At 40.3% G+C, this 26,591-nt stretch overlaps 4 protein-coding genes across 5 annotated transcripts; 2 read left to right on the plus strand and 2 right to left on the minus strand.

Moving 5' to 3' along the window:
- Positions 1 to 1,797: 1,797 nt before the first annotated feature.
- Positions 1,798 to 4,726, plus strand: LOC121239496 (cation/H(+) antiporter 4-like). Its single transcript, XM_041136752.1, has 2 exons — positions 1,798 to 2,667; positions 3,587 to 4,726. The coding sequence occupies exons 1-2, from the start codon at positions 1,798 to 1,800 to the stop codon at positions 4,724 to 4,726; spliced, it is 2,010 nt and encodes a 669-aa protein (XP_040992686.1).
- Positions 4,727 to 5,524: 798 nt separating this feature from the next.
- Positions 5,525 to 6,797, plus strand: LOC121239497 (GDSL esterase/lipase At2g31550-like). The gene is made up of 3 exons (XM_041136753.1): positions 5,525 to 6,145; positions 6,252 to 6,513; positions 6,592 to 6,797. The coding sequence occupies exons 1-3, from the start codon at positions 5,525 to 5,527 to the stop codon at positions 6,795 to 6,797; spliced, it is 1,089 nt and encodes a 362-aa protein (XP_040992687.1).
- A 696-nt stretch (positions 6,798 to 7,493) lies between these two features.
- Positions 7,494 to 10,039, minus strand: LOC121238903 (exocyst complex component EXO70B1-like). Its single transcript, XM_041135991.1, has one exon. It carries the CDS (start codon positions 9,582 to 9,584, stop codon positions 7,647 to 7,649), a length of 1,938 nt encoding a protein of 645 aa, XP_040991925.1. The 5' UTR covers positions 9,585 to 10,039; the 3' UTR covers positions 7,494 to 7,646.
- Positions 10,040 to 15,564: 5,525 nt separating this feature from the next.
- LOC121238912 (sorting nexin 2B-like) lies at positions 15,565 to 26,086 on the minus strand. 2 transcript variants are annotated; one of them, XM_041136008.1, is made up of 6 exons: positions 24,729 to 26,004; positions 24,239 to 24,448; positions 23,720 to 23,980; positions 17,103 to 17,189; positions 15,958 to 16,049; positions 15,565 to 15,863 (listed from the first exon to the last, which is right to left on the minus strand). In XM_041136008.1, exons 1-5 carry the CDS (start codon positions 25,785 to 25,787, stop codon positions 15,969 to 15,971), a joined length of 1,698 nt encoding a protein of 565 aa, XP_040991942.1. In that variant the 5' UTR covers positions 25,788 to 26,004; the 3' UTR covers positions 15,565 to 15,863; positions 15,958 to 15,968. The 2 variants fall into 2 exon arrangements, with proteins under 2 accessions (XP_040991942.1, XP_040991941.1); XM_041136007.1 differs by having other exon boundaries at positions 15,565 to 16,049; positions 24,729 to 26,086.
- Between the last annotated feature and the right edge of the window lie 505 nt (positions 26,087 to 26,591).

Raw genomic sequence — 26,591 nt, forward strand, 5'->3', positions numbered from 1 at the left:
TTAATTTAAATATGTATGTATGTAATTTCTTATATTTTTCAATTTTTTCCAAGAATTAATTGCTAAATGTGATGATCAGTAGTTTAATTCGCAAAGGACATATATATATATATATATATATATATTTATATAGGTGAGGTCATTTGACAGCTGGATTTATGAGCAGATTTTTTTCAATCATTTTGGAAATTCTTTCAGTGCAAAATCTAGAAAGACAAAGGTTTTTCTACGTGCGCACTCATTTCGGAAATTCTTTGAATACAAAATCTAGAAGGGAAAAGGTTTGAATTTCTATATTTGAAACATAAATAAGCAAAGGGTGGGTATACTACTTCGAGGGAAAGCAATATGCCTAGCTAAGACAAAAAAGTTAAAGCATGTTAATGTGAAAATATTGTCACTTGTCTAAAAAAATAACTTAATTTTATATGTTAACACTCGATCCCCTTCCAAATCATTAATGCAAAGTCAAGCTGGCAGCTTGAACATTTCTACTTTGATTTATATGTATTTTGTGAAATCATCACATCATATATATCTAAAAATTTAAGTTGATGGAAAAAGATAAATTTTATATATGATTAAATTTATATCTTAACAAATTGATCTACTAAAGGGGAAAAGAATTCAATCTAATGATCTAATATATATTTAATGATCGTTCAAAGAAGTATATATATATATATATATATATATATATATCACGATAAAAAGCTAGCCCGTTCTAGAACCTATTGACCCGTCATATATTGTCAATAATATTGAGGGTTTGCAACTAAATATATATTAGTTTTCAAAGATTTAATTCCAAGTCATGAAATAGCTAGACATAAATATCTATATATATATATATATGCGTGGAATGTTCCTGCGCGCAGCCAGCTAGCTAACCCATGCACTAAGTGATATACGTACGTACAGATCTTGTATGCAGATGATCTTGACTGTCTGTTTGACTATTTTCAACGGCCAATTATGTGCCTGGAGGTTAGTTGGTGCCATAACCTGTACTTGCCCCAAAAATAGCTAGGCCTGCCTTTCGGGGGTCGAGTTTATTGATATTCCATGCATGCATGGAGTAATAGATCATACAGTTTTGCTTTTTTTATTTGTTTCTTTCGATCTCAACCCCATTTTTTTTTTTTTTTTCACAATCAACTGATTTGTGGGAGGGAAGAAGGAGCTGCTAGCAAGATGAGATAAGAAGAATTAGATCAAACCAACGCCCCTGGCCGCATGCATGGCAGGACAAATATTAGCTCCACCGCCGTCCAGCTTTGGATCGCCCGTATTATCTTTTAATATAAGCAGCCCTATCACCTTAAAAGAATGCGTTGAGTTTCCCTGCAAGGTGAATTCAGCAGGTTTCAGAACCAACTTTTCTTTCGGGACAATGCCATTTTCATTGCCACAGCTTGAGCTGCAGATTATTCTTATTTTTGCCATCACGCAAACCTCCCATTACATTCTCAAGCCTCTTGGAGTCCCTCCATTCACCTCACAACTTATTGTAAGTATTTTGATCTTCCACTTCCTGACCATCTCCGTATTTATAATATTTATATATTTGATCCAATTGAAGTGAATATATATATATATAGGGTTTGTTTATTTATATATATATATATATAAATTATAATGTGAATTAATGATATGCAGGCTGGCATAATCCTCGGTCCATCCCTCCTGGGGCGCTTCAAAATATTCGAGGGTTTGTTTTCCATTAGAAGTCAAGAAACACTTGGCGTGCTAGCTTTCTTTGGTCAAACACTCTTTTTTTTCCTAAGTGGGGTGAAAATGGATATGAGAGTGATAAATAGAATGGGAAGAAAAGCGTTGTGGATCGGTATTGCTAGCATGTTGGTGCCTTTGCTAATTGGCTTGTCAATGCAAATGAGATTCAGTAGATCATGGCTAACAGATGAAGAAGCGTTCACCCTTCCAGTTCTAACAACAATACATTGTATGACTCCATTTCCGGTTGTTGCTTACCTTCTGGAGCACCTCAAGATCCTAAATTCTGAGCTTGGTCAATTAGCCCTATCTTCAGCATTGGTCAGCGACCTGTTTAGCATGTTTCTTATTCTTGTTTCCACAATGACATCTGCTAGCAAGGAGAAGAGTATCTACCTCGCTTTTATCGATATTGGATCGAGCATTCTCTATATTTTGATCGTTACTTATGCCTTAAGACCAGCAATGTTTTGGGTTGTGCGCCAGACACCGAAAGGTAGGCCTGTCAAAGGCATATACATTCTCGTCATCGTGCTGATAATGTTTGGATCCGGATTGCTTTCTCATTTATATCAGATGTCCTTCTTCTTTGGACCATTTGTTATGGGTTTGGCAATTCCAGATGGACCTCCTTTGGGGTCAGCTCTTGTTCACAAATTCCACAGCTTCACTGAAAATGTGTTGCATCCACTCTTTGTGACTACGTGCGGGATGAGGACGGATCTTCGCTTAATCACCAATTCCATTGAATACTTCATGACACCCAATGTTGCCATAATTGTTGCTACTTTTGTGGGCAAAATGGTGGTGTGTTTTGTTCCTCACGTCTGCTATAAAATGCCCCTAAAGGATGCTCTTGCACTCACTCTCGTTATGTGTTCCAAAGGTGTTGTCCAGCTGTCCTTCTACGCTGCATTCAGAGATAACCTGCAGGTAATTATTATTTACTGCATTTCCAATATTTATTAACTTTTACCGTTGTTTTTTTCCTAGAAAATTTGGAAATTCCCCCTCTCTTCTAATTGAATTCAGTGTAGATATCTCATACAATTTTCATTTGGAGAATGTCTATACAAACTCAAACAGTTATGCTTAAATAAATTTTAAAATTATAATAATATTTTTTTTAAAATAATATTTTTTCTCATTTTATCCTCATTCATCAATAAAACTACACACACAGTCTCCCACTTAAAATTGTAAATAAAATTTCTTGTGTAGATATATACCTTCAATATATCTACGCACTTAATTTATAACGAATCATAAATATTATATACAGTAGTTTAGTAGTTTGAATGTGTAATATTATGACATGAGTAGTTTTGATAGTTTCATGCGAAGCAAATTAAGTGTAAAAACCAAATTAATTAGAGGTGCAATTGCAAATAAAAAAAATTTAAAAAAAAAGTGTATTTCTTCCAATATTTATGAAGTATACAACCACAGCATTGCCGTATTTCAACTTTGCTTTTTTCCTTTTTCTGGCCAATATATATGATGATATTGATTTGATCGATTTTTATCATGGGTAATTAGGAGTATGTTAAACGTAGAGAAATTATTTGTACAGTTTTAAAGTGTGCAAGTCTCTCTCATTTCATTTAAAAAAATTATAAAATCTATTTTTTAATAGTAGACTCTATTTAAAAAAAAAAAATGAGTGCACAGGATTATTTATATACTGTATGACTGTATTACTCTTAATTCGTGAAGAACTACTCAAACGAAACATCGATCCTATAGAAACATGAAGGATGTAGTATATTGATATTGCACAGTAGATGCTTGTAGGAAACATGTTCTCTTGAAAAAAGCAAAGCCGATGATTTTATTTTTTATTTTATTTTAGGTGGAAACCGTGACAGACCGAGAATTCTCTATGTCGACTATTTCGATCCTGTTGAATGCAATTATTGTGCCAATTTTGGTGAAACACATCTACGATCCTACAAGGAAATATGCAAGTTACCAAGATCGAGATATTATACATTGCAGAAACGATGGGGTTCTTCGAATCCTAGTATGCATTCACAGACCTGATAATGTTGCTGCCATAATCAAACTACTAGAAGCTTCAAGCCCATCTTCAGAAGGGCCCCTTAACATTGATGTGCTTCACCTCATCGAACTGATTGGCCGAGCATTCCCAATATTTTTCTCCCACCAAATGCAGAAAAAGAGTCTTCCCAAAGCTTCCTACTCAGAGAATGTTGTTCTCGCTTTCAATAACTTCGAACATCAGTACAAGCCTTGTGCTCTATCGGTAGACGTTTTCACAGCAATCACTCCACCCAAGTTCATGCACGAAGACATATGCAGCTTTGCATTGGAAAGACTCACATCCTTCATAATACTTCCCTTCCACAGAAAATGGAACATGGACGGGTCTTTGGAATCGGAGGACAGTGCCATAAGGACCTTCAATTGCAGTGTCCTTGAACTGGCTCCCTGCTCCATCGGGATCCTGGTCGATCGCGGCCATTTAGGCGAGAGCTTAGTGGTTTCAGCAGAGTTGTCGCCATCTTTTTCTGTTGGCATGATCTTCCTCGGAGGCAATGATGATCGAGAGGCATTAACTTTTGCCAAACGCATGGCCAACAACTCCAGCATCAGCCTCACTGTGATTAACTTTGTTGCCCAAAGCAACGAGGAGAGTGGTGCTTCTGCTCCTCATGCTTGGGACGAAATGATTGATTCTGAAGTGCTGAGGGATGTCAAACTTAACAATGTAGGGAAAGAATATGTGATATTCATGGAGGAGGTTGTGAAAGATGGGCCTCAGACGGCTTTGATGGTTCGTTCTATGGTGGAGGACTACGACCTTATTATAGTTGGTAGACGATACAACATAAACTCCCCTCAGACTTCAGGGCTTGTGGAATGGAGTGAGTTCCCAGAGTTGGGGATAATCGGAGACTTGCTCACCTCCACAGATCTCGACAGTAAAGCTTCTGTTTTGGTGGTGCAACAACAACAAAAGAGGACTTAGGAGTCTAGTCTTTATTGACCGGGAAAGCTCGGTTTTCGCCTCCTTTTAGTCTTCACAATATATGCTCCAAATGTGTATTCCGACCATCTTCTCAAGGTTATTTTTTTGGCAATGGTATAAAAAGATCAATTAAATGCGTCAGAAGTTCTGATTGTATTTGAATTTTGAGTATGAAAAAATGGCTTCCCATAAATTGTGCACCTTCTTATTTTCTTAAATTAAAGAAATATCAAGCATGGCATTCGGCGAGTCATTCATGGAAGCCTCGGGATTGTGTATTGGTAGTACAATCGCTTCAAGATTCGAAGCTCTGCAACTGGAAAGGAGAATCTATCCTATTATCCTCCAGAGACCAGAGCAATGCTCTGAGAGAGAAACAGAGAGAGAGAGAGAGAGAGGGGGTGAAATCGGTCATAGGTGGCCCAAGTTTAAAGGCCCAAGTGGGTCAATAGGATCGAGTGGTTTTGGACTATGCTCATATTATTAATTGAAAAACAAGCAACCCCTCCACTCCCAATAACAATAGCTTGAAATTTCGACCGCCATAACTTGGATTTAAAGACCCAACAAGTACAACTCAGAAACAATGCTGTACAAATTCAATGCTGCACCTCACAAATGATATTGCTTCTCTTAAATATAAGAATAAGATTAAATAACTTGACATATATAGGTCAAATCTCACAGTACTTAAAGATATGTCCTCCAAACTAAAAATGGTAAGAAATTGAGTGTTCTATTCCTTATAAAGCATATATATGCTAAGCTATCTACCAAGGTTATTCATACCCATTAAAAATGAAACTCTTGTCAGCTTCTTCTATCTTCATCATATTCCTAGAGGTTCTAACCATCATCGGCAACACATGCAGAGCCTCAACCCCACCAAAATTCCCAGCCATTCTAATCTTTGGTGATTCGACGGTGGATACGGGTAATAACAACTATGTTGTCACCCTTTTCAGGGGGAACCATTACCCATATGGTCAAGACTTTCCCAATCATGTTCCCACAGGGAGGTTTTCTAATGGAAAACTCATTCCTGACTCGGTGGCAAGCTTCCTAGGGATCAAGGAGAATGTTCCTCCCTATCTAGATCCAAACCTATCGAATGATGAACTCCGCACCGGTGTTTGTTTTGCATCGGCTGGATCAGGGTACGATGATCTAACAAGTGCTGCATCTGGGGTCATCCCAGTGTCAAGGCAGATTGATTACTTCAGAAATTATATTGAAAGACTTAAAGGGTTTGCAGGTGAAGCCGAAGCTATGAAGATAATTAGTGGTTCTTTAGTCATGATTAGTGCGGGAACTAATGACTTTGGTTTCAACTTCTATGATATACCCACAAGGAGGCACCAGTTCAGCATCAGTCAGTACCAGGATTTTCTGCAGCAAAGAATTCAAAAGTTTGTGCAGGTAAAACATGCATCCTCCTCTTCATCTATGTAACCAAGGAACACGTGTTTTGCAGATGAATATTATACTGATGCTAACAACTAAATCTTTGTACTTAAATCTATAGGAACTGTACCAGCTGGGATTGCGTATAATGGTTATAGCTGGGCTTCCTCCAATTGGTTGTCTGCCCGTTCAAATAACTGCAAAATTTGGGAATCCCCATGATAGAACATGCTTGCAAGAACAGAATTCAGATGCTCAATCTTACAATCAGAAGCTCGCAAAACTGTTACCTAAGTTGCAGGAATCACTTCCGGGAAGCAGAATCGTCTATGCGGACATATATAAGCCGCTGATCGACATGATCAACAATCCACAAAAATATGGTAAGGCCCCCCTCGTAGGGTTTTCACTAGGTTTCCTGGAAGTGTAATTTGGATAATTTTGTTGTTGTGGTGTAACAGGCTTTGTGGAAACAAACAGAGGGTGCTGTGGAACTGGGTTTGTGGAAGCGGGTCCACTATGTAATCACAAATCTCTAATGTGTGCAAATGATTCCCAATTCTTGTTTTGGGACTGCATTCATCCGAGCCAAGCGGCATACCAGTATATCCAAAAGTACCTAGAGGATACAGTCCTTCCCGGCCTAACAAATTATCAGAGCCCTTGATCTAATCAATGATACAAATCAAATCACTCATTTCATGGAAAACCTTAATTTCGTTTCTTCGGTGTCAAACAGATTTTAAAGGGGAAAATATAGAGAGCTCATTTCCTTTCCCAAAAAATTTAGTTTAATAAGTAACTTTCTTCTTGGTGGAGATTCCTCTCTATTGAATGTAGGATGTACCAATGGAAAGAAGAAGCAAGCAATCTCCTTCAACCTTCAATAACTTTTAAATTGCAAATCCTTTCGGCTTTGCCCTATCTCTTTCTTTAATTGTTAAATGCCATAAAGCACAAACCAAGATCTATAATATGGAAACCGATCGCAGTCTATCAAATTTGACTTAAAATGGGCAACAAAACCTTACTATATCTACTTCAAATTAATGAGCATGCAACATACTTCGTTAAAATCTTAACTGGTAATATGAGACTCTGTAACCTATATTCCTCCGACTACCGTTTAAGTTCCTACTCTAATATGATCATCTAGTAAAACTTATAAATGTAGATATCCATTTGGACTACCCCTTAGGCCTAAAATTTCTCACAAAAAACATATTAATTTCCTCGCAGATAAGATCTTATATGATTTTAACCATCTTACAAATCAAGAAATCAGATTAATTCCCAACATACTAATATAAACACCTATTTAGAACACAAACTTACAGCCTAATTTCAGAACAACTCAGATCAATGTGGCAAGCATCAATGATTTTCATTAACATATGGTACAAACTTCTGGTATAGGGAAGACAAATAATTCGATCACCATTCATACAACATAAGCATTCGTAGACACCAACACAAAGATGCTACATACACAACAACTTTTGGTGGTGGCTTACCTTCACGTCCGGCGACCTGCTGATCCAGTGTTTCCCTGAAACAGGCCGTTAATGCGAGCCTCAATTTCCTCTGCGCCAAACTTAATATGCCTCTCCACATGCTTCCGTAGCTCGGGGACATTCCGGAGCCTTCCAATAAAGCTACCATACGCTGGCAACAAGAGCTTCACCACCGAGATCCTTAACTCTTCCCTCATCTGATCATCGTAAACTACCCAGCCAGATTGAACATCACATATCTCCTCAAAGGAGGTGTTGAACAACTTAATTCTATCTTTCATGGTGCTTGCAACAACATTGGCAGCTTGCGAACCATTTTCTAGCTTCAGCACTCCTAGAACCTTATTCCACGAGCTTCTCTGGTAATTGGCGTGGCATTGCCGGACTTTGGCCGTGTGTTTCCGAATCCAATCATCGCCTAACAGCAAGCCGAGCTCACTATCCTTGACCTTGTGAACTATATACCTCCCATTGTTCATCATGAATAAATAGGACAAAGCAGAGTCCTTGTAAATCTTCGACTTGGCCTCCAAATTGCTCTCCAGTAGCTCCATAATCCATGCCATCTGAACCGACAATGAAGACGATGAAGATCCTCCTCGATTGTTATTAAGCTTCGAAGGCGGTGGAGGTGGAACCACATTCTCGTCGAAAACTTGCTCGAGAGATCGGCGCGATCGACAGGCAGCTCGAAGATAATTCATCACGTACCGAGTTATTGGATGGAGCCCGCCGCCGGGAACTGGTGCCTTTGCCGGGTCCCGACGGATCAAATTCTCCAATTCCATTAAAATAGCTCTGATTGCTTCTCCTAATCTCTTCCAAATCGTTATGGCTTCGTTCCGAAGAACCAAACAGTACTGATCCGAAAACACCGACTCGAACTCGGGCATTAGGTCTTTCAAATTCTCGAACACGTCGAGAACTCTGAACAACCGCTCCGGCGATCGACTCCGGATGGCGACCGCGTCGGCGAAATTCAGCAGCTGAATCGTTGATCCTCGGCATACCTCCATGAAGGAGAGGTCGGCGGCGGAGGAGAGCCCAACAAAGACACGGTCGCAGAGCCGTCGCTCACTGGGGAAGAGGATACGGAGCGAGACATTCACGGCCTTGATCCACCGTTCGATCTCGTCCTCGAGGTCTGGCCATGGCATCTTGTGAACTTCCTCGGTGCTCAGCTTTTGCAACCCTAACCTGGACAGGCTTTCCTCCAGGAACTCGCGCCTGCAGCTACTGTACACGTGCGAGCACTCCTTGCCGAACCCTGCTGCCACCATACGCTTCGCTATCTCGTGGAGATCCTTGATCGTACCTGAGGGGAGCGCGTCAATGACTATTTCATAGTCGGTGATTGGGTGCGCTACAGGGATTTCGTTGTCCACACCGTTTCCGATATCTCCTTCTTCGTCGTCTTCTGAATCAAAGGACAGGTTTCCAGTGGACTCGCCGTTTCGGTAATCGCGACTCAGTTCAAAGGACTCACCGCCGCTTTCCATCAAGGACCTGAACTCGTCCTCCGCACGAAACATGGCTTGCTGCATGAGGTCCTGGGCGCGTACCAGGCACGCGCCGACAGCCTTCTGCCTGGAGACAAGGGTCCACTCCCTGATGGTGGCGATCAACTCGTCGATGGTGTCGAGAAAAGCCGCGGAATCAGCGGAGTCGGCCCAGATCGGGTGGCCAGCCTCCAAGTAACGGGAGATCTGACGGTCGAGGGACTTGAGAGTGAGCTCGAGCGCGGCGACGGAGACCCTGGGATGGTCTTCGTGGTGATCGTGGTCGTCCCCAATATTATCGGAAAGCTTCTCGCGAGAAAACCTGCCGTCGAAGTTGGAGAAGATCTGCAAGATATCGTCGGCCATGGTTTCGTTGTGGCCCAGCGTCTTGGCGATGTGCCGCGCCACAGCCAATAATTTTTCCTCACCATTATCCTCCATGGTGACGAAGTTGGATTAATGATTACCGGTACTTGAAATCAAGGTTCCGTGAATTCGAGGAAAGGTAGAGTAGAGATTAGGGTTGGGAAAATGAAGCAATAATAATAGACCATACGAGGGGATGAAGACGAAGAAAGAAGAGGAGCGAGGAATTCAATTGAGTGGACAGTTTTGAAAGGGATATTACGGAAAAGTCCCTCGGGAAACGCGGTTTGTGGGGGGAATAAAGGAAGGAAAAAAAGAAAAAGAAAAAGAAAAAGAAAAAGAAAAGCAGAAGAGGGGACGTGGGAGGAAGGGAGGGAGAAGGAAGAAGATGCAGCAGAGCTGACAAAGAAAGGAAGATAAAGTCAGCGGTCGTCGTGTTAAAGACTAAAGACATGACTGAAGCTTAAGCGGTGTGGATTCAGTCGTTGACAGGGACAGGACAACGTGGAAAAAAGCTTAAGCGGGCTGAGCGAGTGGCTTTTCTTTGTAATTAAATATATATTTGATTTTTTTTTTTCTAAACAAATTTATTGCTATTCAAATTTTTTTTTCCTAAGCAATCGCAAATGTAAATTCCTTTTTTTCTCTTTTCGGGCTGAACAAAAACCGACGCAGCCAGTCGGTACCGACGGGAACCGATCAGTCGTGTCAGGAATAATATTTTGAATACTGTATTAGATAATGTATTAGTTAACACATTCAAACGAAATATTTTAATATTAATATCGTTTTGTATATTATTTTAAAATTATCAAATAAATTATATATATAAATTATATTTTAAAATATTAACTTATATATAAATAAATTATATATAAATACATATATATATAAATTATAAATAGTCTAGTCTAAATTAAGAGTCAAAAAATGAGTTTATATTTAAAAAAAATAAAAAATATAAGTCGAAATATCGGCCGGTACGGGCCGAAATATAGGACAGTACAGCCGATATTTGGGCTGATAAGAAATGTATGCAATACTTGTACCGGACTAGTGGCCAGTATGGCATATTTCGACCGTACCAACCAGTACGGTACGGTATTTGAAACACTGGTCAAGAATCAGTCGGAATCGGTGGAGAACCGGCCGACGTGTAGTAAAAAATTCAATGAAACGATGTTCAGCGGTTCGTCCCAGTTTAAAGCTGAACCGAACTGCTGAATTGACCGATAAAATAAAACTATATTTTTTTTTAATATACACTAATCAAAACAACATTGTTACACTTAAGTTTAGGTGGAACGACATCATTTTTCACCTATAAGTATACAAAACATAATAGAAACGACGTATAAAAAAATAGAAAAATCTAATTGTAAGCGATTCTGCGTACTATTACGCGCACTCATTCAATGTAATTGGTCAGAAAATAAATTTTATTGAAAACAATACTAATTTGAATTTAGAATATGAAGGCAACAACATTAGTACACAAATTTACTTGTACATAGCAAAACTCAAAAAAAAATATATGTATGTAACGATGCCGTTTCACTTAAATTGAAAGGTGTCGTTTTGAAATGGAGTCTTCTTATTCTCCAGTCATCTTCTTTCTCATGTTTTACACCTCTTCAACTCTCTCTCTCCTCTGCAACTCTCCATCTCTCTCTATTCTCTCAAAAGAATCTTGCCGTTAGGGAGCCAAGCTCCAATCAAGAACTGCTTCGATCAGTTTTCTTTTTCCCATCGATTCGTTACTATCTGTTGTTTCATCCAATTTTCTCTCATCGGTCGGCGTCAATTTTGCCCAAAAATCACACCGAAATGATCGATTTTTACCCCTATTTTCGATCATGCACTAATTATTTGAGAAAAATAATTCAAAACGTAATGAATAGTATCACTATCACCGTCGTAAAATAATAAGAATAAAACTGTGATATAATATATAAAATTATATTTTTCAAATCACAATTATTAGTATGGCATATTTTGAATAAATATTTAAAAGTTAACTTATTAAATTATCTAAGATAGTACAAAATTTAAGATAAAAAGTAATATTATTTTCTCTTTTTTTTTCTTTTTAATCCTTTACTTTCAAATCAATATGAAAAACAAACTGCTAACTTTGAAAACAATTTTATTTTTTAAGATTTCTTTGTGAGTCACATGTCTCGCCTAATTCTACCGTTAAAAAAAAAAAAACTTATTTTGTAAATGAATTTTTATCCTATTAAGTGGCCGAAGCATATATTCTATTGAAAAATGATAGGGTTAATATTATCTTATTACTTATTTGTTATTCATTTTATATTTGATTTTTTTTATTTTTTATTTTCTTTAATAGTTAAAGAAGTGACTATTAAGAAAATTATATATTTTTTAATATTTTTTTAATGATTAAGGATGTTAAAAAAATACTTAAAAGAAAATAATAAAAAATTTGAAATGAACTATGAGTAGTAAATAGATAATAATAAAGTAGTAATCTTATCACTACCCTATTCTATTTCCTATGTTGAGATGCAAATAGAAGTCTTAAGGTAATCTTTTTTATTTTCCGAACGAGTCCACGTTGAATGGGGAGAGTGAAGAGGTGAGGGGGGAACGAAATCTGAAGTCAATAGACTCTTGAGTATGGGTCGGGTTTCTGTATTAGAATATAAGGCCGAAGGTGCTAGTCTCTCAACTTTTGGGCTATTGATCAAATGCAAGTGCCAAGTGCTGTAGCAATTCTTCTAGGAGGGGGAAGCCGACGAATATTACGGGCTTCTGTCCAGAATTTTGGAAGTCCCAACAAAAGCAAACTTACTTTGTTCTTCCTTTTCCCTGGTTCCTTGCCATACAGTCACGTTGTTCCTCACCTATTTGGGCCTTCCTTCGCAGGCCTTGTAACGCTTCGAATTGGATCTCCTACCTAGGGGTATTTATCCGGGTTCCAACCCAGAAACCCGGGTCTACCCAGACCGGAACCCGGGTTGGTCCGGGTCAAACCCGGGCCGGAACCCGGGTAAATCCGGGTTTTTCAAAACCCAGATTCCGGGATTTTTTTTTTTTTTTTTTACACAAAAGTTTTTTTATTATTATTTGGACTTCAAATATTATTAATTTCAAATCATATTCTCAATACAACATACACCTATAATATAACATGAGCCTATAAACAATTAATTAAACTTTTTAACTAAATGCATGTAAAAATAAAAAAAAAATCAATATTTATCATGTAAAATGCATGCGACATACAAGATGCAATCAACTACATATTACATTGTTTGAACTAATTTGCTAAGAATATTACAAAACACATACATTACTTTAATTAAACTCTAATACACAATAAGAAATTTTTCCAGCATTACTTTTCAATGCCACAACATAGGCAGCACCATTTTGGCAAACAGTTGCAGGTTTTGCTAGGGGGCTTCTTCTTGGCAGGTGCATCAAATCCATAAAGTGCTTGCCTTCTGAAAACACATACAGTCCCAACATATATGAGTCCTTGTAAACCATCTAAGCCTTTCATGTTGATCTGCTTTTAGTGGAGAAGTTAGACTTTGCAATAACAAAGAAGTGCATAAAACTATAAAGTTAAACAAATAAGAAACATACATCAAACCTTCTTTCCCAATGTGGGGTCCATCATGAAACACATGGCTTCAATATTATATATGGAATTAGGTAAATGGTTGTTTATTATTTTCCAAGCTGGTCACAAAGAGAAAAAAGAAACACAAAGCATTGGGCAAATCATAATCATGTGTGTAATTTGAATCTTTCAACTAATTATTTTGATCAAAAGATTTAGCTTACAATTGCAATCTTAATCCATTACTCTTAATGGGATATGGTGCTTATCAATTAATTATCATAAGCTAATATATAATTAGCAAATATTGCCTAAAATGATCATCATGATCTTCTTCATATATAGTCATAATTATGTTTGCTACTAATCCCATAAACAAATACCAGAACCTTCGATTCGAAACCAGAAAGGAGGCTAGCTAGTTCTTTCCCTTCAACTTGGATGACCAAATACAACTAGCAATAATACAAATATATGAGTCTCGATTTTGAAAGGAGATATTGGAATTAGTAAAATTGTGCAAAACTTGGTTTCGGTGATCAGAACATTTTTTCATTCATCCATTTTTAAGCTAGGAATTAGGATATTCATCATGTGATACTGATCAGTTAGAACAAGCAAACCCAACAAATAAAACCAAGTTGGGTATTCCCCTAACAATTAAAACCATTATCAACACTCATTAACTCTGATTATGAACACCCATTAACTCCGATTAAGCAGAGGGTTAGAGCCCACAAGCCACGAAAATCAACACCTATTAACTCTGATTATCAACAAATACGAAATCCATAAAAACCCAAACCATTATCAACCAAGTGATTACCCCATCCATTCCTCACGCACAGAATCATAATTACAGGGAGAGAGAGAGAGTGAGAGAGTACCCAAACAAGTGAACAATGTCCCAGAGGGAAAGGCCGACAGAGACAGGAATGCAGCGACCGAGATGCGGCGAGGATGAGCGGCGGATGGTTATGAGGTCACAGCTCACGGGGTCACGGTGATGGAGGCAGGGGTTAGGGTTTCTGTATTTTCACAGCACGACGAAACAGCGAGAGAGAGAGTGAGGGAGACACCCGAGAGGGGGGGGGGGAAGAATATAACCGGTATCGTTTTGATACCGGTTTTTATTTAAAAAAATAAAGATCCGGGTACCTGAGTTTCAAACCCGTACCCGGACCGGGTTGGTCCAGGTTTTCAAACCCGGGTTCCGGACCAGGCCAAAAAAAACTCAGCCCGGATGAACAGTCCTACCCCTACCCATTAGTTACACAAGATTTTACATCCATACACACTCACAAAATTCTTTTCTCCACGTCTTCACAAAGTACACATTCAATTAGGGTTGAGCATATACAAAGTACACATTCTATCGGAGGTCTCCGACTCCGATTCGCATAACCTTTGATCCGAGAAAAGAACTTTGGGCTTTTTATTGAGCTTTTTTCTTAACCTATTTGAAATTTCAAGTTTACAATCTTGGACTCTCACTAATCAGATTTTGGCTTCTAGATTTCAATTTTTTTAAAATATTTTTTCAATTTCAATTTTATTAAAACATAACCAAAATTGAAAAAATAAATCAATGTACAAATTATTGTCATTGTACATATTATTATATGTTAATGTTTATACATTAATATTACATATTATATTATACATTGATTATTATACATTACTAGTACATGTTATTATACTTTAGTTATTATAAATTTATATATTTGTGCTTATACAGGTATTATACATTAGTTATGATATAATTAGTATTACATGTTATTATACATTAGTGTTACATGGTAGTATACAAAACTATTATTAGTGAATTTAATCTATTTATATTATAGTACAAGTATATTATTTTATAATAATTTGCTCATATTAGTATATTATTGAATTTAATTAACTATATAAGTTATAGTTATATAAAATATATATGATTAATATATAAATATATATATATATATTTTTATAAAATAAGTCTAATATCAAAGTCGGAGCGGAGTCAATACATCACCACCTCCGACTCCGACTTTGATTTTTTTGGTTAAAAACACTCCAACTCCAACGGAGTCGGTGCGGAGTCAGAGGCGGAGTAAGATTTTCGAATTTTTGCTCAGCCCTACATTCAATCACTTACCTTTAAAAGATAGATACATCACAATTATTTCACACATGTTGATGTGGTATATTTCAAATTGCTGCTTCTACCTGCAGCCACTACTCCAACGGAGTCGGTGCGGAGTCAGAGGCGGAGTAGGATTTTCGAATTTTTGCTCAGCCCTACATTCAATCACTTACCTTTAAAAGATAGATACATCACAATTATTTCACACATGTTGATGTGGTATATTTCAAATTGCTGCTTCTACCTGCAGCCACTTAAATGACAACTATTTCAAATATATGACATAATATAAGTATGACTGAGGATCACAAAATTTAAAATCAAGAACAACATTGTTCTAACAAAAGTTTCTGATTTCTTTTGGAAATTCTACTGCAATTACTTATTCGCTATCTCGTGTTTATAAGAAAATCGCTCCCTTAGTCCTGATTGACTCGGGGTGTGACCCAACATCACCAACTCAGAGTTGCCTAGAATAAAATAGGTAACAATCAATGTACAACATGAAATCTGGCATTTAAGGCCTGTAAACAACCTTTATCATAGATACAACTTGGGGGAAGTCAATTTTTCAGAACTTACTAGTCTAGTGCTCCCTTTCCTTCATTGTTATGAATGTTAATGCTATTTCCTGAAAATTGAAAATCAATATTTGATTTTTTGGTAAGTGGAAATCAATCAAATATGGAGAAACGAGAACAAAAAAGCCAAAGATTCAAATTTACAGCCGCTTGGTTCAAGAATTCTCTTTCGCATAACAGCTAGTCTCCTCCACAACCTTTGTCCACACGTTGGCAATTTTCTCCATATATCCCACCTATCAATTGACAATAGAGCCTTAAACATAAGGAGCTGTAAGGAGCAAAGGTCTTAAAGAGAAATAGCTAAATCTTGATAGACAGAATTGCACTTGAGAAGCCATTAGAGAATACACATAATTTGAGCCAGCAGATTACACATAAGTTAGAAGGAGTAACTTTACGATCCACCTTCTCAACAGACAATGGTTTCACTGCTTGAGTTTTTGTAAGTGCAGCAGTTTGGTAAATTCTTTTTTCTTTTTTTTTTTTTTTCTTTTTTTAAGTTCAAAGAAATCTGCAGGTCGAGCTGATGCTATATTAGAGACTGATCAGATTTAGAGCAGCATATCCACTTTCAAGCAAATCGAGAGTAACAGAAATAGTTCAAGAATTGCTCCAGTCAAAAGAGTCAAACACCCCAAATTGATTTTAAGAATATCAACTTAATGCTATCTTGTTGCTCAATTTGAAACACAAACATTCAATCGATTTTATATTCTGTTACTCAATATGCTTTCTCACTTGAAACGTGACATTTCACAATATCATAGAGACTATAATGATTACACTCAAAACACCATAATACCCAGCTATCAAGTAATGCACTTGCTTCAAACCACACCCCCCAAGCAGAACATCCCTTTACAACGGACATGCTCTTGTGATTTAATGAAGCTCAAAAATCTCTAATGAAAAGCTAATTGTATCAAGAAGTCTATGATTAACATACTTACTGGAGAAAAAAAAAGAAAACGAAAAAAGGATTCTATGATTACATGTCACCAGTTCATAGTTATCTAATCAACATCTTTTAAAAAAAGGGTCATATGAACAGGGAAGAGAAAAAGACAACAATTTCCCAAAAACTGGCTTGAATTTCTCTCAACCATTGATTTCATCCCCCTGACTATGCAACCCAGATGAGCTCACGTAAGAACAGCACTAGATCACATAGTGAAGCATAAAGGAGGAAAGAAAGAACAAAAATAATTTGAAAAAAGGCTATGGTAAAGGAAACAATATGTTCTTAGCTCAATCCTCCAATATTGACAAAAGAAGATTCATTTTACCTGATTATGCACAAAACCTTTTAACATGTTCAATAAGTCAGCTTCTCTCTCTTTGTCAAGCCTTTCAAGCTCACTCCTGTTGTTTTCCTGCATTTATATAAGCATTAAACCATGATAAGTAGTTAATGCACTTATCAACAATGGAAAACATGAATTTACAAAATTTAAATATCATGTCACTTAAAACGGTAAGGCAACTAAACATAGACATCTCAAACACATTTGGCAAAAGGATATCCAACATAAATGAAAATAAAAAGAAATTTTAGGACCTTTGGAATGATCTCCTAATCATACAACTTTCAAGACATCCACAATTTGGAATTCTATGACCATGAGAAATTATAGCTACAAGATATAGTCAAGTACTTATCTGTTGATGCAGGAAAAAACGCACAACAGGCCGGAATGAGAGAAATAGTCATTCCCGGCCCACTGGTCAACTCAGGCCTTGATCGTTGTTGTTTGGAGCCCCCGCCAGTGTTCCGGTGCGGCTGTACGGTGTCGATGCATACGTCCATGGTGGTGAATGGAAAACAAGTGCAGAGAAAATAAGAGAAAGGGATACACAGATTTATGTGGTTCGGCATGTTGCCTACATCCACGGGTGTTTGGAGAGAGAAAATCCACTATAATATACTTGTTTACTCTCATTCCTCTCAGTTCTCACTGTACAAAAAAAACTGGAGATCTTCTCGTTGGAGAAGATGTCTCCCTCGAGAGGTTGAAGAAGAAGAGAGCCTGGTTAGTCATCTGGTCCCTTGCTTTTATCTCACCCCCCTTCTTGTGCGTGCCTGTCTGCCATGATGTGACTAGTCCCTTTGCGTATCTGTTAGCGAAGGTGAGGTCTGACCCTTGGTGTGTCTGAGCATCCATTCATTTTCCCACTTCCTTCTGACACCCTTCTCTTACACCTCCTGCACCTATAGTCACTTCTTGTCTCCTACTCCCTTCCTCTCCATTTTGTCCTCTAGTGTGGCTTGGTGGGCTGGGTCTAACCTTCAACAGGCCAGGTATTTTATCCTCCACAGATGTCGCGATTCTTAAGGGCAACTCGATCCAACAAAGACCTTGAGAATCCTTAAGATAAAATATGCAATAGAGGTCGTCAGTAAGAAAACAAATTTCAGAAACAGGTTCTTCGTTCTCCATTTTGCTTGTGTTAAGCGATAAATGCCTACAGGGGCAAATTTAGGCGAGAGGTGCGTGCAAGTGCGGATGTGGCGGGAGGTATACCCTACTGTGTACGATGTGAGCGCGGAGCTCGGACATGGCAAGAGGTGGACTCGATCGCGTGAGATGTGAGCATGAAGCTCGAATGTGGCAGGAGGTATACTCAACCGCGTATGATGCCAGCGCGGAGCTCAAACATGGTAGGAGGTGGACTCGACTGCGCGTGATGTAAGCGCGGAGCTCGGATGTTTCTCGTTATTGAGAAGTGTATGTTCGTTCGATGTTTTTGTTTTCGATTTACTGTTAGTGTTGGAGTTTGTGTGAAGTAACCCACACAAAGCGGTCAGAGGGCCCGTTGACACCCTGGGTCCACCTTAGGCCGTTGCTGAGCTCGTCGGCTCGTTCCAGAAAGTAACTTGCGCAAAGTGGTTGTGGAGCTCGGAGGCCCGTTAACTCTGAAGGCTCGTTCCCGAAGGTAACCCACTAGCAGCTGTTATGGCTTGAGTGTGACACTTGGCTTGATGGCACGAAAGTCGGCAAGTCTAGGGACTTGTGTCAAACTGGTCGTGTGGGTGAGTCCTGGGGCTCTAGCCCGACCAATGCATCGTCGCGAGTCTAGAGACTCAGCTTATACACGAAAGTCGGTAAGTCAAGGGACTTATGTCCGACTAGCTATCTATAGGGCAAAGCTCGGAAGGCCCTGGCCCTATGCATCGTGGCGAGTCTAGAGACTCGACTTGTAGCACGAAGGTCGGTAAGTCAGGAGACTTATGTCCGACTGGCTGTCTATGGGGCAGAGCTCAAAAAGTCCTGGCCCTAGCCAATGCATCATGGCGAGTTCAGAGACTCGACTTGTAGCACGAAGGTCAGCAAGTTAGGAGACTTATGTTCAACTGGTTGTCGATGGGGCAGAGCTCAAAAGACCCATGTCCTAGCCAATGCATTGTGGCGAGGGTCGACAAATCTAGGGACTTGTGCTCGACTATTGTGTCGCAGCAAGTCTAGGGACTCCGCTTTGCTGGCGCGAGGGTCGACAAATCTAGGGATTTGTGTTCGACCTTTGTGTCGCGGCGAGTCTAAGGACTCGGCCTTGCTGGCACAAGGCGCTTGTCCGCGCTAGAAGAAATCAACTCAGTCAGTATAAATGACCTAAATCACAAAGTAGGGTAGCAAACCTGAATTGCTCTGCCGAAGTGCGGCGAAGGTTGGAGATGTGCCATTGTTGAGGCTTGCAAGTTGTCATGTTTCAATGATGAAGAAGATTTGGGTGCCTGCGATGCTAGCCAACTTGTTCAGAGAGTAAAGGTTGCTATAGTCGATTATTACTTGACTGAGATCATTCAAGCAAACTTGGGTGAGCAAGTTGGTGGAGCACGTTGCATGGGCCATGCAACATGCGCTGGGGGCAAGGTTGTTCCTTGTTCTCCACTACGTGTACTGTGCATGGCTCATGCATGGTGCACGTTCCACATGCGTGGCACACGCTTAAAACACTGGTTGTTAGCTATCGGGAAGTTGCATGCCAAGTGAAGTGATCGTGCCCGTTAGTGCCAAACAATTTGTCCTGATAGAGTTGTATTGAGACGTCTGGGCTGCACCCGTGTTGGATTACGTGGCCGATGTTCCACATCACAAGAAGCAGTTTTGTCAATAGAAATAAATTCACACAAATTTTGAGAGAGACAAATCGGGGAGTTTTTAGTCGTTGTAATCAATTTTTGTTTGATCGAAAATTGCTCGCGGCTAGTTGCAATTTCTTCGCCTTTTTTTTTTTTTTTAGAACCCATGTAGTGCGGTATAACTTTCTTGCGCTACAAGCCTTGGCCACATGGGTGACTGTGCAATGGCACGATGAGTCCCATGCAGCAGAGGTACTGCGCCTGATCAGATGGGTCCCGTGCATCTGAGGAATTGCTTCTTGCAAGTGAGTCCCGCGTAGATGGGTCCCAAGCAAAGGAGATCCCATGCAGAGGAGAGCTCGTGCAATTGAGTCCCAAGCAGAGGAGATCCCGTATAGTTAAAGTACTACACCTGATCAGATGGATCGCGTGTTGTTGAGTCCCAAGCAGAGGAGAGCCCCGTGCAAGTTGATGTGTTGCCCGCCATAGGGTGGCCGAGGAGGGTTATGAGCATAGGAAGGCCCTATCCGGTTGAGTCCCGAGCAGAAGAGAGCCCCATGCAGGTTGACGCGTTGCCCACCATGGGGTGGCTAAGGAGGGCCGTGAGCAGAGGAGGGCCCTGTGCGGTTGAGTCCCAAGCAAAGGAGAGCCCCATGCTGGTTGGCATGTTGCCCAACGTGGGGTGGCTGAAGAGGGTCATGTGCAGAGGAGGGCCTCTTGCGGTTGAGTCCCAAAAAGAGGAGAGAGCCCCACGCGGTTAAGGTGGTTGCCCGCCATGTGCTGGCCGAGGAAGGCCTTGAGCCACTCTGGTGCACGGCAATGTGCACCTGTTAGGCGCACCGTGCTCAGTCCCCAGAGGCAAGGATAAGCCGATCCAAGACAAAAACTACCGGCGGACCACTTGGTGGCCACCAGCAGGTTCGCTGGACCCGGGGTTGCTCTCCTTGCGCCTCAGATCTCATGCCACGGCGAGCAAGGCACGGCGCCAGGCTCAGCTAGCTCCCCATTCACGGGAGGTGGCTGACTGGAAACAGAAACTTCCAGTAGCCCAAGTGGTGGCCGCTGGAGAGGGGGGCTCACGGCCCAACCATCGTGAGCCTCTCGGGTGCACGCGGGTTAATGCTCAGCAGTTGCCTACCATGCTCATCTCCGGTGACCACCACAGCAGCGACAGACAATGCCGGCGGCATCCATGGTGGCCAAGAGTTTTCTCTGATGGGCCCACGGTGTGTGCTCGAGGTGGGTCTCAGGTGCACTAGACGTGCACCTGTTGTGCAATTGCCCGCTATGCATGGCCATCAACTCCGGTGACCACCACGACCGCGGTAGACAATGTCAACGGCCTCCATGGTGGCCGGGAGCTTTCTTCAGTGGGCTCACGGTTTGTGCCTGTGGTTGGTCTCAGGTGCACTGCCATGCATGGCGCACACATGGCATTGTGTGCGCCATGCATGGCCAGTACGTGCATAGTGCCCTTGTGCATGATACTATGCACTTAAGTGTACAATATCGTGGCGTGCGCAGTGCATTGTGCTAACGGCTTGAGAAACATATGTGCTTGGGCAGAGTGCCTCTTATGTGAATAGTGCTCGTCACATACCCCATCTTTGCATGGTGCATCCGAAGTGTACAGAGTGCAATGGCAAGGAGCTTAGGTTCCTACTTGGGAGAGAAAAAGATCACTCGCGCATTTTTTGCATCAATGTTTTTCATAAATATAAAAGTTGAAAAATTAAGGACACTTATCTAGGAGAATGTTATCTGCTTGTCTTGTAATTATTCAGCATGCCGGAAAATCATTATTCTCCCACCTCCAGCGTAAAGAGTAAATCAGATCACACAGATGACGCCACTATTGATGCGGTAAAAATTCACAACAGACCGAAAAGAGAGAGAGTCATTCAAGGCCCACTGGTCGACTTGGGCCTTGATCGGTGTTGTTTGAAGCCCCCAACAGTGTTCCAGTGCAGTTGTACAGTGTCTATACATACATCCATGGCAGTAAATGGAAAACAAGTACAAAGAAAATAAGAAAAAGGGACATAAATTTACGTGGTTCGGCATGTTGCCTATGTCCACGGGCATTTGGGGAGGAAAAATCCACTATAATATACTTGTTTACTCTCATTTCTCACTTACAAAGAAAGCTAGAGATCTTCTTGCTGGAGAAGATGTCTCCCTCGAAAGGTTGAAGAAGAAGAGAGCCCGGTTGTTCATCTGGTCCCTTGCTTTTATCTCACCCCCCCCCCTTAAGCGTGCCTGCCCGCCATGATGTGATCGATCCCTTTGCGTGTCTGTCAGCGAAGGTGAGGTCTAACCCTTGGCATGTCTAAATATCCCTTCCTTTTTTCACTTCCTTCTGACACCCTCCTCTTACACCTCCTGCACCTATGGTCACTTCTTGTCTCCTACTCCCTTCCTATCCATTTTGTCCTCTAGTATAACTTGGTGAGCTGGGTCTAGCCTTCAACAGGCCGAGTATTTTATCCTCCACATTATCCACACTACAAACCACGATAAATGCAATAAAATGTTTGCCAGAGCTCTCAATGAGTCACAAAGAACTCAAAACTTCCCAAAAAACAAGTGTTAAAAAAATCAATCTCTGCACCACTCACACCTAGCTAGAAGATTAAAAAACAAATTGTGAGATAGCTAGCCATAAGGCTTGGATGTCTTGTTTTCCTGTCAAAGCTTGAGCATTTTATTGGGTGTAATTTACAAGACTAAGGCTACTTATGCGAGTACAATTTGCCCAAATTGGTCAAGTACAGAAGATGGGAAAAGGTAACTACTAATTTCTAATCAGTAACAAGAACTAGATAATAACTCTGGAAGTCAAGGCACAACATGAGTATAAAGACACCATAATTCAGATAAACCCTACCCAATAAGAAAAGGGCCGGATGGGCGGATGGCTCTCATCAACTATACTAGATCAAATGTTGGCAGTGTCAGGAACTAAAAAAAGATCCAAGGATTCTTCCATTCCCCTCATTTCTCCATTGTCAATTTCTTTTTTTGATAGGTTAAAACAAGTATTAGTAACACAAATAACAAACCACAAGCATTGCCAAACATATGTGCCCCACCAGTAAACCCTAAGTGACACAAAATGCTGGACAGCATTCATCCTACTGCCTGAAAAGTGATGGTCACATGAAACTGAGGATGCACGTATTCTTTTGCACCGACCACCAAGCTCCAACCAATTTAAAGCACCAGATAAATCATCCGGCCAAGGAAGCATAAATGTCCTCCTAGGACCTACACATCAATCCTGACCATCTTATCCAATTAATTTGGCTCATTCTAGCATTTTTGCAAGGATTGTCTCCACAATTTTTAAGGTTAGGCTCAACTACTCATCAACCAGCACCCTGAAACATACTTCAATGAAAGAGAATTCATGCTATCATATTTTTCTACAGCCACTAAAAAAAGGATAAAAAAGAAGCTACTAAGTCACCAAGTCAAACCCTATCTTCTAAGATGTGTTTACTAAGTTATTGCATTAAACCCCTATTTTTTAAGATGTGCTTTCACTTTCCACTAGTTTAGTATTGGATTTACTAAGTGCAGCAAATGTCATCACAAGTTTAGTTTCCCCTTGATCACAACAGGAAATTGTAAATTAAAATTGTTGATGGATGCATTAGAATTCGAAAGGTCTGGTCTGAAAATCTAAACCATGATGAATGGAACGTACAGAACTGGAGTCAAAATGAACATATTCTTAATTTCCAAAAACTTAAAGACATAAACCACAATCTAGATATGTTGAAAATCTTTCATGATGCGAGAAAGGTTTAGGTCTGCTGATACCTTGATCCGCTGATATTCTCTAATTGCAATATTTTTGGCATCCTCTGTGGCTCTTATTGTCTCTTTCAAGTCCTCAATCTTGCGATTCCTTGATTTTCCAGCACCAAATACTTTAGATGATGTAGCCTCGAGTTTCTCAGCCCTTGATTCCAATGAACTCAATTCTGATAGAAGAGTCTGCACTGTCAGCAAAGCACTTGTGCGATCCGAGAACGCACTGTGGACAACTAACATTAGCCCAAGATATTCGTGAATTGTATCCTGCAATACATACAAAATAAATATCATTAGGAAAGTGGAAGACTTTCTAAGGAGTGAAATGACTTTAAACAAAAATGTTTAGGTATGCTCGTAAAGTCATGAATAAGTTAAGCTAGTGCAAGCACAACCACCTCCTCACACAATTGGCAAGCTTTCCATCGGAGGAACATCCACGTACACTTTAATATATATACATATATATATATATTATTTATTATATTTCAAAGCATAGTCTACCACAAAGGTTCGGTGATTTACCAAATGCTCGACAGTCTGAGCATTTAACTCCCGATAGAATCTACTTGCTTTGACAGCAGCAGTTGCAAAACCTTTCATGTCATGGGCCCGTGCTCTCTGAGAGTTAAACGTGGCCTCCTCGTTCTCAAATTTTGTCAGTTTAATAAATGCCAGCCCTAATTCACCCATTGTATCTCCCATATCTTGCTGAGCCTTGACCAGTGATTCAGCCTAACAAACCATTCAGAACATGAGAAACAATCGAAAAATCACTTGTAGAGAAATAGATCACTGCAAGCATACATATTTTACTTGCGTATTTTCAAAACATGTAGATACCATGGTACATCAATGGCACATACCTTCGTATATGTTCTCCCAAAAGATATCAATACCACCACATACTAAATCAACTCTATTCTTATACCATAGTACATACAAATATACATTAAGATTCGGAGAATAGGATTGCTAAAAAAAACACCAAGAATGAGCTTAACATATACATAACCTGCTTAGAAACATTGCTGAGTTGTTGCTCGAGATCATTAATTTTCTCTTTCTTTTCCAAAAACTCCTTATCTTCCTCTACCACGAGAGGTCTCGACCCTCCCCAATCATTGGCAACCGACTGCTTCAACTCCTTGAACAGCCTCAACAAGTCTCTCCCTCCTTTTGCAGGCTGCACCACCTCATGCGGTGCCACCACCACGCTGCTATCCCCCAGCAACTGCTTGGGCAACTTCACCGCCCCGTCGAGCATCCTTGAAGCCACGTCCGTCGTAGCCGCCAGCGGCAGCTTCCCTTGAACCTGTAAGAACACCTTGAGCTCATCGCTCCGCTTGATCACCGGGTGCGCCGCCAGTCTCCGCAGGTACTTCTCCAGGGCCACCCTTCTCAGCTCCACGAACTCCTGCTTATGCATCACCTGACTCTCTACCACGCTCTTGTCTGGCCGAGGCGGTATGAAGAGCCCTCTGTACGACTCTGCCAACCGATCTGATAACGTGACCACGTCTCGGAACCGTCTCCGGACGCTGAATTCGACACCTCCGAACTCCGGGACGTTCGTTCTCGTCGTAATCAAATACGTCACGTAAGTTCCACCGCCCGGCACGATCGAATTCGAAGCTTCCTGCTCTTTCTGCGGATTCGACACCGTGATTTTCACATACTCCGAGTCCGAACTCGAAGACGTAGACCATGATGCGGATCTTGAAAATCTCCCGAAATTATCCAAATTCAGGCTATGGTTTTCGACTCCGTTGACGTCGCTGACATTACCCCCAAACGGGGGAGGCTCGATGTAAGAGCTCTCCGTCGGGGAGTTACGGTATAGGTGATCGCGGTAGGGTGGTGGCGAGAGGATAGGATCCGAATCGGCAGGGGTGACGAGGATCGACGGCGCAAGAGGGTGGGATGTATCAGAGATCGCCGACGACATAGCGCTTCGGTAGTTTGAATATGAATTGCTATCGTTCAACGGATTGTCGAGGACGAGATTTTCCATTTCCTCCTTGGAGGCGTAAAGATGGGCTTCTTCGAACCCTTCGTTCTCCGAGCCCATCATTTCGTCGCCCAAAAAAAAAAAATTCTAAAACTGAAGCTTTTACGGTGAAAGAAGTTCACCAAGACCTAGCCAAGCTGGGAGATGATGATGGAGAAAGAGCGCCCAGCACGTGAGAGGGAGAGAAGGAAGAGCCGAAGAAGAAAATGATGGGTGGGATTGGCACTGTGGATTTTTAGTTGGGAGCTCTGAAGTCTGAAGTTTCTTTGGTCGCTTTTTGTTGTTTTGTTGGGATGAAAAATTAGAGATATAGGTAGTTCTTAAAATCTTTGTGCGGAGTTCTCAGCTTAACATTGAGCTGAGTTGGCACCACTTATCTATTCGGAAAAATTTTATCGGAATATAGTTTATGAGTTCAAATAACCTTCTCCATGTGATACGTAATTTATTATAAAATAAAATAAAATAAAACTACAAGCACAACAAAGTAGATAATATATATATATTTTAAATTCTACCAACTATAATTTTATTTTAATATTTATCTCACTTTAATGAGGTTGTATATTAAGAATATAGTTTAGAGTTCTTTCTTTTATATAATAACAAATTTAAAGCCATGAATAATGATAGATCACTGTAATAAAATAAAATTAGATAAAAACAAAACATATAATATATTCCTTTAAAATACGATATCAGATAATTGAATATCTTTAGAGCATCATCCATTAGGGTTGTAATTGAGCCGAGCAGAGCCAGTCTTTGGCTTGTCGAGCTCGGCTCGACTCGATTCAAAATACTCGAGCTTGAACTTGAACCAAGAGAGGTTTTTTTTTATTCTTTGTTCGAGCTTGACTCGATAAG

The sequence above is a fragment of the Juglans microcarpa x Juglans regia genome, chromosome 7D (genome assembly GCF_004785595.1).
Source record: "Juglans microcarpa x Juglans regia isolate MS1-56 chromosome 7D, Jm3101_v1.0, whole genome shotgun sequence".
NCBI classification, from domain to species: Eukaryota; Viridiplantae; Streptophyta; class Magnoliopsida; order Fagales; family Juglandaceae; genus Juglans; species Juglans microcarpa x Juglans regia.